Source organism: Podarcis vaucheri (genome assembly GCF_965113315.1).
Source record: "Podarcis vaucheri genome assembly, chromosome: 3".
NCBI classification, from domain to species: domain Eukaryota; kingdom Metazoa; phylum Chordata; class Lepidosauria; order Squamata; family Lacertidae; genus Podarcis; species Podarcis vaucheri.
The window spans coordinates 79,175,077-79,187,335 of NC_138761.1; the positions used below are offsets into that span (position 1 = coordinate 79,175,077).

Sequence of the window (12,259 nt, forward strand, 5' to 3'; positions counted from 1 at the left end):
CCATTGATCGCTTCATCCTCCATGAATTAGTTTAATCCCCCTTTAAAGCTATCCAAATTAGCAACCATCACCATATATTGTGGTAGCAAATTCCACAATTAACTGTGTGTGAAGAAATACTTCCTTTTGTCTTGAATCTTTCAGCAGCCGGCTTAGATGATCCCAGGTTCTAGTATAATGTGATAAAGAAGAAAACTTTTATCTGCCCACCATGCCTTATTTATTTATTTGATGTTTATATCGCTTTTCTGCCCCACTGGGAGTCCAGAAAAGTGTATCATCAACATAATTAAAACCAATGACCTACAATTAAATTCCTAACACCAGATTAAACCCAAACCAAAATTTAAAACCAAGCAGCAGCAACCACGTAACACAGCAGGTCTGACCACACAATGATTGGGTTCCAATTGTGTATATGCTACTATCATCTCCCCTACTACTCACCTTTTTTAAAAAAACTGAAATATTGTAAACTTTCCTCATGGGGGGGTTGCTCCAGTCCCTTTACCATTTTAGTTGCCCTTTTCTGCACTTTTTCCAGCTCAACAATATTCTTTTTGAGGTGAAATGAAATGACCAGAATCAATAGAGACTATTGCAAGTATGGTCACAGAGTTATATTGTTGGTTTATTGGGGGGGGGGGGTTAAAATTTGAAAACACGTATATACTGCTTAACAAGTCAAAAATATCTAAGCAGTAATGATATTGGCAGTTTTGTTTTCAATACTTTCCCATTTTCTCCCTAGCACTTGCCTTTTTCAATATTGCCATACAGTTTAGAAGTGAACCCCATTATAACCATTGTGACTTGCTTCAAACTAAGTATGTATAGAAATTGGTGCATGTCCCTGCATGAGACTGGTGATGAACAGCTGCCTTCATTTCTGCTCTTGGGCTTCTTTGAAGCATCTGGCCGACCATAACATCCTTCTGGACCGTCTTGAGGGGCTGGGAGCTGGGGGCACTGTCAAACAGTGGTCCCGCTCCTTCCTCCTGGGCCATGTTCAGAAAGTGGTGGCGGGGATGAGTGTTCAGACCCCTGGGCTCTCACTTGTGGGGTGCCTCAGGGTTCTGTCCTCTCCCCCATGCTTTTCAACATTTACATGCAGCCACTGGGAGAGATCATCAGGAGGTTTGGGCTGGGTATTCATCAGTATGCGGATGATACCCAGCTCTACCTCTCTTTTAAATCAGAACCAGTGAAGGCGGTGAAGGTCCTGTGTGAGTGTCTGGAGGCGGTTGGAGGATGGATGGCAGCTAACAGATTGAGGTTGAATCCTGACAAGACAGAAGTACTGTTTTGGGGGGACAGGAGGCGGGCAGGTGTGGAGGATTCCCTGGTCCTGAATGGGGTAACTGTGCCCCTGAAGGACCAGGTGCACAGCCTGGGAGTCATTTAGGACTCACAGCTGTCCATGGAGGCACAGGTCAAATCTGTATCCAGGGCAGCTGTTTACCAGCTCCATCTGGTACGCAGGCTGAGACCCTATCTGCCTGCAGACTGTCTTGCCAGAGTGGTGCATGCTCTGGTTATCTCCCGCTTGGACTACTGCAATGCGCTCTATGTGGGGCTACCTTTGAAGGTGACCCGGAAGCTACAACTAATCCAGAATGCGGCAGCTAGACTGGTGACTGGGAGCGGCCGCCAAGACCATATAACACCGGTCTTGAAAGACCTACATTGGCTCCCAGTACGTTTCCGAGCACAGTTCAAAGTGTTGGTGCTGACCTTTAAAGCCCTAAACAGCCTCGGTCCAGTATATCTGAAGGAGCGTCTCCACCCCCATCGTTCTGCCTGGACACTGAGGTCCAGCTCCGAGGGCCTTCTGGCAGTTCCCTCACTGCGAGAGGCCAAGTTACAGGGAACCAGGCAGAGGGCCTTCTCGGTAGTGGCGCCCGCCCTGTGGAACGCCCTCCCATCAGATGTCAAAGTGATAAACAACTACCTGACATTCAGAAGACATCTGAAGGCAGCCCTGTTCAGGGAAGTTTTTAATATGTGACATTTTAGTGTATTTTTCATCTTTGTTGGAAGCCGCCCAGAGTGGCTGGGGAAACCCAGCCAGATGGGCGGGGTACAAATAATAAATTATTATTATTATTATTATTACTTTGGCTGTTGGACTCCATGGATCTTGTGTTCACCCAATGAGGCAGTTATTATGTAAGGGTACTTATTCTACCATTTAAGGGCTACCTATTTATTTTCTGATTGGATACTCTTAAATAAACAAAATGTGAAATGATTCAACATGAGAATGCTATCTCCCATCCCTGCAGCTTCATTCTAAGAAAAAAACACATTATCCATTAGGGACACACAAGGTGGACAGCTTCCTGGCTCTGTGTTCATTATCGTAAGAAAATGGACAATTCTATTTGTACCACCTTCTTGTCTTTACAAACCATGTTATCACACAGCTGGCGCTCATTCTTGCGTGTGAAGGATTTTAGCTTAAATCTGCATTCCTATGCACACTTAACATTGGAGCAAACCTATATAACAGCCAGTTTTTGTTGTTGTTGTTAGCATCAGTCTGTTTTGAGAGACAATGGATTGCACCTCCAGGGGTGAAGTCAAACTGCTGTACCAGCAGCACTTAAGTACCTCCCCATGGCGCAAGCCTGGGCAGTGTGTATGAGGATCTTGGGTGGCTCAGACGACAAGACCCCCCCCCCCAGCTTTGCTGATGTAGTCCAAAGGAAAGCAGAGCAATACGTTTGGCAGCAGTTTGGTTGCAAGAGTTGCTGGAAGGAGGTGTGCAAGGTGCCATCCATCTTAGGGGCTCCACTTTGGCTATGTGTAGGATTTACACCTTAGGCTTTTCTTCCGAAGATATCCCACAAGGCAACAAAGCTTTAGGATCAGAGTTTTCGTCCTCCTAGATGGGCTGCCCTCCCAGGTTGAAAAGTCCCATCTACCCCTCTCTTCTCACTTCTCTTCCTGACTGTTGGACCCACTATTGGTCTCATCTGCTCAATGTGCCAGAGCCTATCTTCACATGCAGGGGAAGTCCCTAACTCACCAAGGGTTTGAGATCCATTGGCTACCCTCACCTGGTTCAGCTGGCCAGCTGAAGCAGTTTCCCAGGGTGTGGTTGTAGCTTCTAGGAGCCACAGGTGAGTGCAGGATGAGGACCAAAAGTGAACAAACTACCTCAGGAGCATGAAGTGCCCTCCACCAGAGATACTGCCCCTCCCCTTACACCCAAAACACCCCATCGCAATCCTGTACTACTTCCAGATAAGCATGGATAGAGCTGGGCTGTAAGACTTTAACCCACTTAGCATTGTGGCCCACAGAAGCTCTGTGCCACCTGAAGCTGCTGGGGGAAAATGAAAAGCAAGTCACCAATTTTTTCTGCTACTGATATGCTGGAGCAAAAACAATCAAACAAAATCAAACCTGTTAAAGAACTACTCTTGAGCATGTGCAACTTCTCATTTTAAAAACTCACATATCATAGCACCAACTAGACAACTTGCTTGCTTCTGATAACCTGGTTATAAACACATTAGCTTGGGAGCAGCTACTAGTTTTAAGTATGTTGAGACACATTTTAATTATTGTTCCTAACTAGTTTTCATTATTCTATAGTTTACAATTGATGTTTTTAAATGTTTTAAGCTGCCTTGAACCCCAGCTTGGGAGGAAGGTGGGCTAAAAAGTAAATTAAATCAAATTATTAAATTAAAACAGCTCTATGCATGCTTGCCTGAGTCAACCAAAGTGAAATTACTGCGACTTCTAGGACGCATTTTGAGTAAGTGAGGAATTGCTCTTTTTGCCATTTATAAGCACGCAGGAACACAATGCGAGACTGCAAGGCTGTTAAAACCTTAAACCCGCTAAGTAATAGCAGCAGCAGCAGCAAGAGGAGGAGGAGGAAAGCCCCACGAGCAAGAGTTTGCTCCAGGCAAACAAACCCTGCAGGCTTGGGGGAAGGAAAATAAAACGCAGCCCTGCCCGCTTCCAGGAGCAACACTTAAGGAGAGCGCCGTTAATGTGAAAGCGGAAGAAGATCCTCTCGGGGCCTCCGGGTGAGAAAGCCAAAGGGGCCGGGCCTTCAGCGAGGAGGCTCTCCGGCCAATCGGAACGCGCTGCGTCAGCGGTTGCCACCTCCGGAGCAGGCGCTGTTACGCGGCTCTGGCGGCGCGCGGGAGTTTCGCGGGAGAGTTGGCGGCTGTTCTGCGAAAGGAAGCGGCGGGCGGGACGGAGGGGGGTGATTGACGTGGGAAGCGCGGGAGGCGGCGGCAGGTGAGTGTGCAAGGAGGCGCTGCGGGAGGGGGGGGCGGCAGTTGCCTCTCTCTCCCCCCCATCTGACCTTCCCACTCTCAAGCGGGGTTTCACTGGGGGGGGGGGGGGACGACGGCGGGTCTCTGGGTGCTGCAGGCAGAGCGTGTTTGACTGGGTAAAAAAGTAAGCGCCGTGGCGCCCAGTGGGACGTATCCTTTTTCATGTACAGTAGTTCTAAACTTTAACCCTGAATCTGGAAGCCTTCCTCTCCCATTCCAGATTAATGCTGCAGATTTATACACCACCAGGGCTGGGAACCTCAGGACCCCGGACCCAAATGCAGCCTTCCAGATTTCTCTTGGGACCCCCCCCCCCCTTGCTAGGCCTGCTTTGCTCTCAGGTGTTTCTGCGTGACTGGAATGACCTTGACCTCTCTCTTGCCTGGATGGAGGGCAGAAGGGGATTTGTGGGTAGAAACAGCACAAAAGTACAGTGGTACCTCGGGTTACATACCATTCAGGTTACAGACTCTGCTAACCCTGAAATATTACCTTGGGTTAACAACTTTGCTTCAGGATGAGAACAGAAATCGTGCTCTGGCAGCAGGAGGCCCCATTAGCTAAAGTAGTGCTTCAGGTTAAGAACAGTTTCAGGTTAAGAACGGACCTCCGGAACGAATTAAGTTCTTAACCCGAGGTACCACTGTAATATTCATTCATGCCCATTGCTCTGCCATCTTTGGGCCTCGGGTCCCACCATTTTTCTCTCAGAAGGAAGTGCGGCCCTTGGGCCTCTGCACATTTCTGTGGGGCTAAGCCGCATCTTCTAAGCATTCATTCATTTTTGTTCATTAATCTCCTGAATTCAAAAGGATCCCAGAGTGGTTTACGATGAGTGAAACACAATGAAATGTGTACCGAATGAATACTGGTACTGAATATAGCAGCAGACATAGAAAAATCCATACCTCAGTGCCTTTAATCTTGCCGAGTACAGTAGAGGCTTCCTGTGCCACTACAGGAGGGGATTTCACTTTTGGTTGCCGCTATGGAGAAGGCCCTATCTCATGGCACAGCACAGTGAGCCCTTCCTGATGGTGGAAAAGGGACCCTCCACTGATCTCAGGGCTCAGGTCTGAGATCACATACACAAGGGGCAATACCCTACAAAGAAGGGTATACATTAGCATCATCAGGCTGCAATGCAATGCACATATACTGTGCTTGGAAGTTAACCTTGTTGAAATTATCTACCTCTGAAATAGGCTGTTCTGAGTATTTCTTAGTCACCAATGAGGGGAATACAGGCAGCACATACTTAGGGGCTTGGGTCTTCTTGATTCTATTTTACAAATGCCTTTTACACCCACCTAATCTCTCTGCAGCCACCATGAATGCAGTGTACAAGCTCCTTTAATATGTTATGTTGCTGAAGGTACACATTCAAAATCAATTGATGTGGATTAGTTTATCTGCTAATATCTGTTAGTCTCTCTTTTGTAATCTCAGGTGGTTAGAGGTGAGAGGAGAGCAAGGTGTCCCACATACTGAGTGCATGATTATGAACGAAGTGGGAATTTAAGTTTGTGCATAACTGTGAACATGGAATCAGAATCTACTGCGACAGTGTTTACTGTAACAATGTGAGCCTGTATTTGTCACATCATGCACGCTATCATTTCAAAAACCCTCTTGAAATTACCCGCACTCAACTGATATAAAAATCTGCCATAGCACCGCTATTAGAGATGAAATGATTTGCTAAGTTTATTAGGTGTCTGCTTGTTCATTACAGTGCTGGGCACTTGACTGTACACAATACACAATTTCCCAGTCTTTGTTTTGAAATTACTGATTTGCCAACAATAAGTAAATATTAGAAAATAAATTATAAACAGATGGTTTATTTATTATCCTTGCTTTGTAGTTAACATACCCACTTGCATGATAATGTTAATCACAATTGTGCCAAAGAGATTTTACTTGTAGCTTGATTTTCTTATGATAAATTGATATTTTCCAATTGTACACATACAAAAGACACTGGAGGAAAGAAGAAAATAACATTTCTAAATGCACTTTACATTACTTATCAGACTTCATAAGACGAACCTGGCTGGATCAGGCCAGAAGCCAATTAAGTCCAGCAAGATTTCCACAGTGGCTGACCAAATGCCTATGAGAAGTGCCTGAACAATATGTAAACACAACGTCATTGTCCTTTTTGTGTTTCCCAGCAGCTAGTATTCAGGGACATACTGCTTCTAATACTGGGAGTAATTTATAATAATCATAACTAGTAGCCACTTACAGACTTAATCTCCTTGAAGTTATCTAGTTCCCTTTTATAGCCATCCAAGTTGACAGCCATTACTATGTCTTGTATTGTATTGGCAAATTCCGTAATTTAATTATGCACTGTGTGAAGAAGAGCCACCCATTCTTGTTTCAGCTAATCTTAAATTGAGACATGTTCCTTTTGTTTATTTTGGCTGCACTCTTTATTTGTACACGTGCCTAGGATTGAACCCAGGTTTAGGTAGACATGGCTAGGATTGTGCTGTAAAAGAACTACACACAATTGTATTCAATATGACTTACTTCCAGGTGAGGCTGCTGCCTTAACCAGATAAACAAATTATAGAGGGCCTTGTAGCTTACAATTAGTATGTATATGTGATTGCCGCGAACAAGAAAAATTTGGAAAGATACAAATACACTCCATGTTTAAGATTAAAATTATATCTAAAAGGCTTAGGAAAATAAAGGGTTTTTCCTGGGGATGAAAAGACAAAGCCGTTATCCAGCAGACCTCTGGAGAGAGGATTCCACAATTTGGGGCTCTAATTGTGTAGTCTGGTCTTGGTGGCTATATTATGCTAGAATTGCTAGTTTTATTAATAGAGAGCCTTTTCTTAAGATGCTTTTAAATGTTATTTATTGTATTTTATATAAATTGCTGTGGGAAGCATTTTAATTTTGAAAGGGAGTATATAAATTTGTTAAATACAAAAAACCCACACTCAGCTTTCTGGGGCACCACCACCAAGAAGGCCCTCTCTCTGGATCTCATTGGTCTCACCACAGATGGTGGGGCACCAACAGAAGGTCTTCCACAGAATATAAGTTATCCTTTTAAGCCTTATAAATTCTTCACATGCTCAGTGTCCCATTAGGAATTAATGAGGAAACATTTCATAAGTTTTGTTTCCTTATAAATATTGGGATGCTCCCCAGGTTGAAAACTTACTGCTATTTGGAATATCAGTGGACATTTATTTGCAAACAATGTTTCTAGCTTGGCTTCATATTCTAGTTCTGTAGCCCAAATGTAATTGTGACAGTTTCACATTTAGAAAACAGAACAGACACAAAACATGTACTATGTTACTTCAGAGAGAAGTGTGAACAATGGATGAAGATTTCAGTGTTCCCTCGGCGCCTTCATCACTCACTGAGAGCTTAGAGATGGCTATGGAAGTGGAGAGACAATGCACCAGACTCCTCAGTTTCTCCTGTGCATCAGACACCACAAACGGAGGGAAAAGCTTTTCTGCTGATTCTTATTTAGCAAGTGGGTCTCTTAAGAGGTATGTAAAACTTAAAAATGTCACCCTTGGGCTTTTGTCTTGAAAATACTATTGGGCAGACTTGACTTTACTAAGAATGTTTCAGTGGCATAATTACTTTGAGTAGTATTAAAATCCCCTGTGTGTGAGTGTGTTCAGGACTGAGAGTTTAGAATGTTTAATTAGTTTCTTCTAACAGCTGTTGTGTGCCACAGTGATCCCATTAGTGTCTTCGACTTTTGTTTGAATAGAGGGTATGGGAGCTCGTTCATACGTTACTGACGTAGCATAGCTTGATGCTGGGGGAAAAACAGGCTTTTTGTTGCAGTGGTAATAAATTCAGATGCTGATGCAGTGCCAGTGACACAACAGAACTGCAGTACTGGTCTTGAGAAGTGATTGGGAGTTCTAGGTGTCCTATGCAAATGGTGCATTGATACATTACTAGTGCAGGGTCTTAACACAGGGCAGAAATCTGTAACAGCAACATCATGTTAGCAATACTTTAGAGCAGCTAGTGTTCCTTATATCAGCCAAGATTAAGGAGCTAGGGCAAGTTGTAGGGTTTTGTGCTCCTTCTCCATTCTGGCTCACATTTCTTCCATTCTGTGCTATGATTTCACCAAGGCTTTCATCAGCATCAGCCAGAGCCAGGGCTTGCGGTTAACCAGGATATGAAGCTGACTTCAAAGCAGAACCTGCTTTGTTGAATTATATTGGTGCCAACACAGGAGTGTGCATAGTGTGTGGGTCAGTAAGTGTCAGTGGTATAGATAGTGGATAAAAGGTCGTGATCCCATGACAAAATAATACTAGTTCACAAGTTGGATATATGTAGGACATCCTTGGGAGGAGCTTTCTGGGTGTGGAGGGACATGGGGAATGCCACCTGAATTTCAGTAATAATGGTATCCCCCTATGTGCCTTCTTTGATACTGTTGGGCCTGTTCTGCACTTTGGTAGACTAGGGAATTAAGGGCAGTGAAACGGGTAGATGACAGCTAGAGTGCAAGCAGTGAAAGATGTGCTGCAAAGCTGCCTGAGCAGGAGTGAAACAATATAATCACGGAAGGAGGCCCACTTCTTTGCACCAGTCGCATCCTCAAGTAGCCATCCTCGAGTAGTCTGGAAGCTGTGGCTGGATGGTTACGTGGGAGCTGTTTGAAGTTAAATCCTTCGAAGACAGAGGTCCTCTGGCTGGGGCGGGACGATATGGGATTGAGGGGGCAACTCCCATCTCTTGCGGGGGTGCAATTAGTGCCAGCACCGTCCGTTAAGAGTTTGGGTGTAATCTTCGATACCTCCCTCTCTATGGAGGCGCAGATTACAGCTATAACAAAGGCGGCATTTTTTCATCTCCGCCAAGCTAAGCAGTTGGCCCCTTATCTCTCTCGCCCTGACCTAGCCACTGTGATCCATGCGACGGTCACCTCCAGACTGGATTATTGTAACTCGCTCTACGTGGGGCTGCCCTTGAGACTGACCCAGAAACTCCAGCGGGTGTAGAATGCCGCGGCGAGACTCCTTATGGGGTCTTCGCTGCGAGATCACATTCATCCGGTACTATACCAGCTGCAGTGGCTCCCGGTGGAGTACAGGATCAGGTTTAAGGTGCTGGTTTTAACCTTTAAAGCCCTATACGGCCTAGGACCCTCGTACCTACGGGACCGCCTCTCCTGGTATGCCCCACAGAGAAACCTACGGTCTGCAAATAATAACATCCTCAAGGTCCCAGGCCTCAGAGAGGTTAGGCTGGCCTCAACTAGAGCCAGGGCCTTCTCGGCTGCGGCTCCAATCTGGTGGAATGCTCTGTCACAAGAGACTAGGGCCCTGTGGGACCTGACATCTGTCCGCAGGGCCTGCAAGACAGAGTTGTTCCGCCAGGCCTTTGGTCAGGGCGCAGCCTGACTCCCTCCTCTGGCCACCTGCACAGAATTTTGCTTAATTGGTTGCCATCAATTTGATTTTAATTAATTTTTATAATGAAATATTTTTAGATTGTGTGACTATTTGACTGTTTGATTATTTGATTGTTGTTAGCCGCCCTGAGCCCGGCTTCGGCTGGGGAGGGCGGGATATAAATAAAATTTATTATTATTATTATTATTCAAGTTGAGCTTTTTCATTCACTTCTACTCCAGAGCATTTTGCCAGCTTCAGCCATTTCAAGATCGGGATAACCAGTCATTCATGTACTTGTAACCTCCAGATTGGAGTACTGCAATACATTCTATGTGGGGCTGCCCTTTGTTTGTTTGGCAGCTGCCTCTGATGCAAAATGTGGTGGTTCAACTGCTCCCTGTTACACTGCTGCTGTATGAATTGCACTAGCTGCCAATTAGCAAGTTAAGTTCAAGCTGCTTGTCAAAAAGGTATACAAAGCCCTATGCTGTTTGGGACCAGCAGGCCTAAAATACAGTCTCTCCCCTTATATACCCAGTTGATCACTGCTCTGCAGGAATCGGGTCTTTAGTGTGGTGGCAACTGTCCTTTGGAATTCCTGCCTGTTGTATATTAGGCAGGCACCATCTCTGTTGTCTGTTCTATGGCTACTGGAAAGCTTCGCCTTTCTGCAAGCCTCTTAAGTGGATATCTTTATCCCAGTCTGCATCTGTACTAGAACTGTGTTTATATATGAAATTGCTTTATATTATTTTATATAGGGAACATTTTAAAATTGTTTTTACATTTTTCTTGTCTTATGGTTATAACTTTTATTTTTTATATATTTGTTACATTTTTAGTTTTAACCTTTGTGGGGACTGTATGATAAAGGGCAGGTAAGAAATCTAATAAAATAAATAGCATTTTAAGAACCTGTGAATAATGCTGCCTATGTTTTTCAGGGTTTTGCTGGGGCTGGATCCTTTTCCAAATGACTATGAAGAAGACATCATAGAGTTATTTGGTTTCCAATGGGTTACCGAAACTGCTTTAGTTGAGTCTTGTACACTTCTCTTTGGATTATTTAGGTATGGTTTTTTTAGTATATTTATCTCCATAGCATGTATACTGAGCCAAATTATTGTCCTCTAAATATACAGCACTTTTGGAGAGAGTGGATCTGAGGGCTTTGCTAGGGTCTTTCAAACATAAAACATTACTTTATTATTGTGGTACATTGTTGCTTGTGTCACACAAACACTTTTTTTAAAAGTTCTTATTGAGTAAACATGCATAAGTCACACTAAGTTCAATGAACTTTCTGGTAATTGTGCTTAGCATTATACTTACAAGCTTGCTGCTGTTGTCAGCGCAAAATGGCTGCAATGCTCCAGAGCCAGGCTTCCAGGTGAACTCAGCAACACAACATCAGCATAGTGCTAGTCCAGTCAGAGTGAAAACATGCATTGCAGCAATGCCCACAGCACAGAGTGACTTAACAATGTAGCATCCCCACCAGTCATTGCATGGTTCACAGTGCAGGCAAGGGCAGAACCATGTCACTTGGCAACAGCACCACCAACCAGGGCACTGCATTCAGACAGAGCATCACCAGCTCTTCATGCAGAAGGCCCCAACTTCAATACCTGGCATCTCCAGTTGGGGTGGGAAAGGTCCTGGTCTGAGGTCCTGGAGAGCCACTGCCAGTTAGAGTGGACAAGGCTAAGCTAGATGGAATAATAGTCTGATTTGATATAAGGCAGCTTCCTATGTTTCTATGGCTTTAAGATCTTTGGGGGAGGCCCTTCCTAGCATCTGACGTCCAACAGCTGTACATTAGCTGGTGGCATGGGCCTTCTCTGTGATAGGGCCCTAATTAGGAAGCAGCCCACCCTGTGAGGCAAGGCGGCCCAACTTTTCATACCAAGTGGGCAGCAAGAGTACTTCCACACGGAACCAGAGGGTCACACACTGCCTTTGGCTTTGCTTGAGGGAGCAAGGCCAAAATTTGACACCACCACCAGCCCTTGCATTGTCTTCCCAACGTCCCAAAGCAAGGCTCCGGACATTGGGAAAGCAGCTCAAAGGCTACCAGGGTGAGGGGGCATCAAATGTTGCTGAGGGCCGCCCCAAAAGGCCTCAAGGGCCACATGTTAGACCACCCCGCTCTGAGGTATGCCTGTTGCTGACTCTTTTTTCCATTTTGATGCCAGCTTATTTGCTTTTAATTCTTTCAGCCATTTGGCAGGTTATTAGCTTTTCAGCTTCAGGCTAATGTAGCCACCCTGCGGTTTTATAGGTTGCATTTATGTTTTTATATTTACTCTGTTGTTCGTTTATTGTTTTGTGTTTTAAATTGAGCTTCACTGTACCCTGCCCTGAGATCATTTCCAGTGGAGGGTGGATATAAACATCATATTATTGGGCATTGCCACATCATATGATGCAAAAGAGGGTGATATGCAGGGGAGAACTGAGAAGTAGACTGATGCTACTTAACCGTTCTGCTACTCCAAGAATAGAAATGCCCTCTAGATGTTGTGGACTGCAAATTCCATAATTCCT

The 12,259-nt window shown here is 44.8% G+C and overlaps 2 protein-coding genes across 3 annotated transcripts in view; one reads left to right on the forward strand and one right to left on the reverse strand.

Annotated features, from left to right (window-relative positions):
• The window catches only part of LOC309528992 (uncharacterized protein), a 299,370-nt gene extending 288,233 nt beyond the window's left edge, over positions 1-11,137 (reverse strand). Inside the window, exon 1 of the mRNA XM_082216707.1 lies at positions 11,045-11,137. The gene's annotated coding sequence lies outside the window, so the exon portion shown is untranslated. The remainder of the gene's footprint in view (positions 1-11,044) is intronic.
• The window catches only part of MMS22L (MMS22 like, DNA repair protein), a 73,919-nt gene continuing 65,839 nt past the window's right edge, over positions 4,180-12,259 (forward strand). Inside the window, exons 1-3 of one of the 2 annotated variants that reach the window (XM_082216611.1) lie at positions 4,180-4,263; positions 7,638-7,831; positions 10,657-10,782. In XM_082216611.1, the coding sequence (XP_082072737.1) occupies positions 7,653-7,831; positions 10,657-10,782 (305 nt within the window). In that variant the 5' untranslated portion in view covers positions 4,180-4,263; positions 7,638-7,652. Of the gene's footprint in view, positions 4,264-4,382; positions 4,426-7,637; positions 7,832-10,656; positions 10,783-12,259 lie in introns of those variants that run through there. The other variant, XM_082216612.1, reaches the window with a different exon arrangement.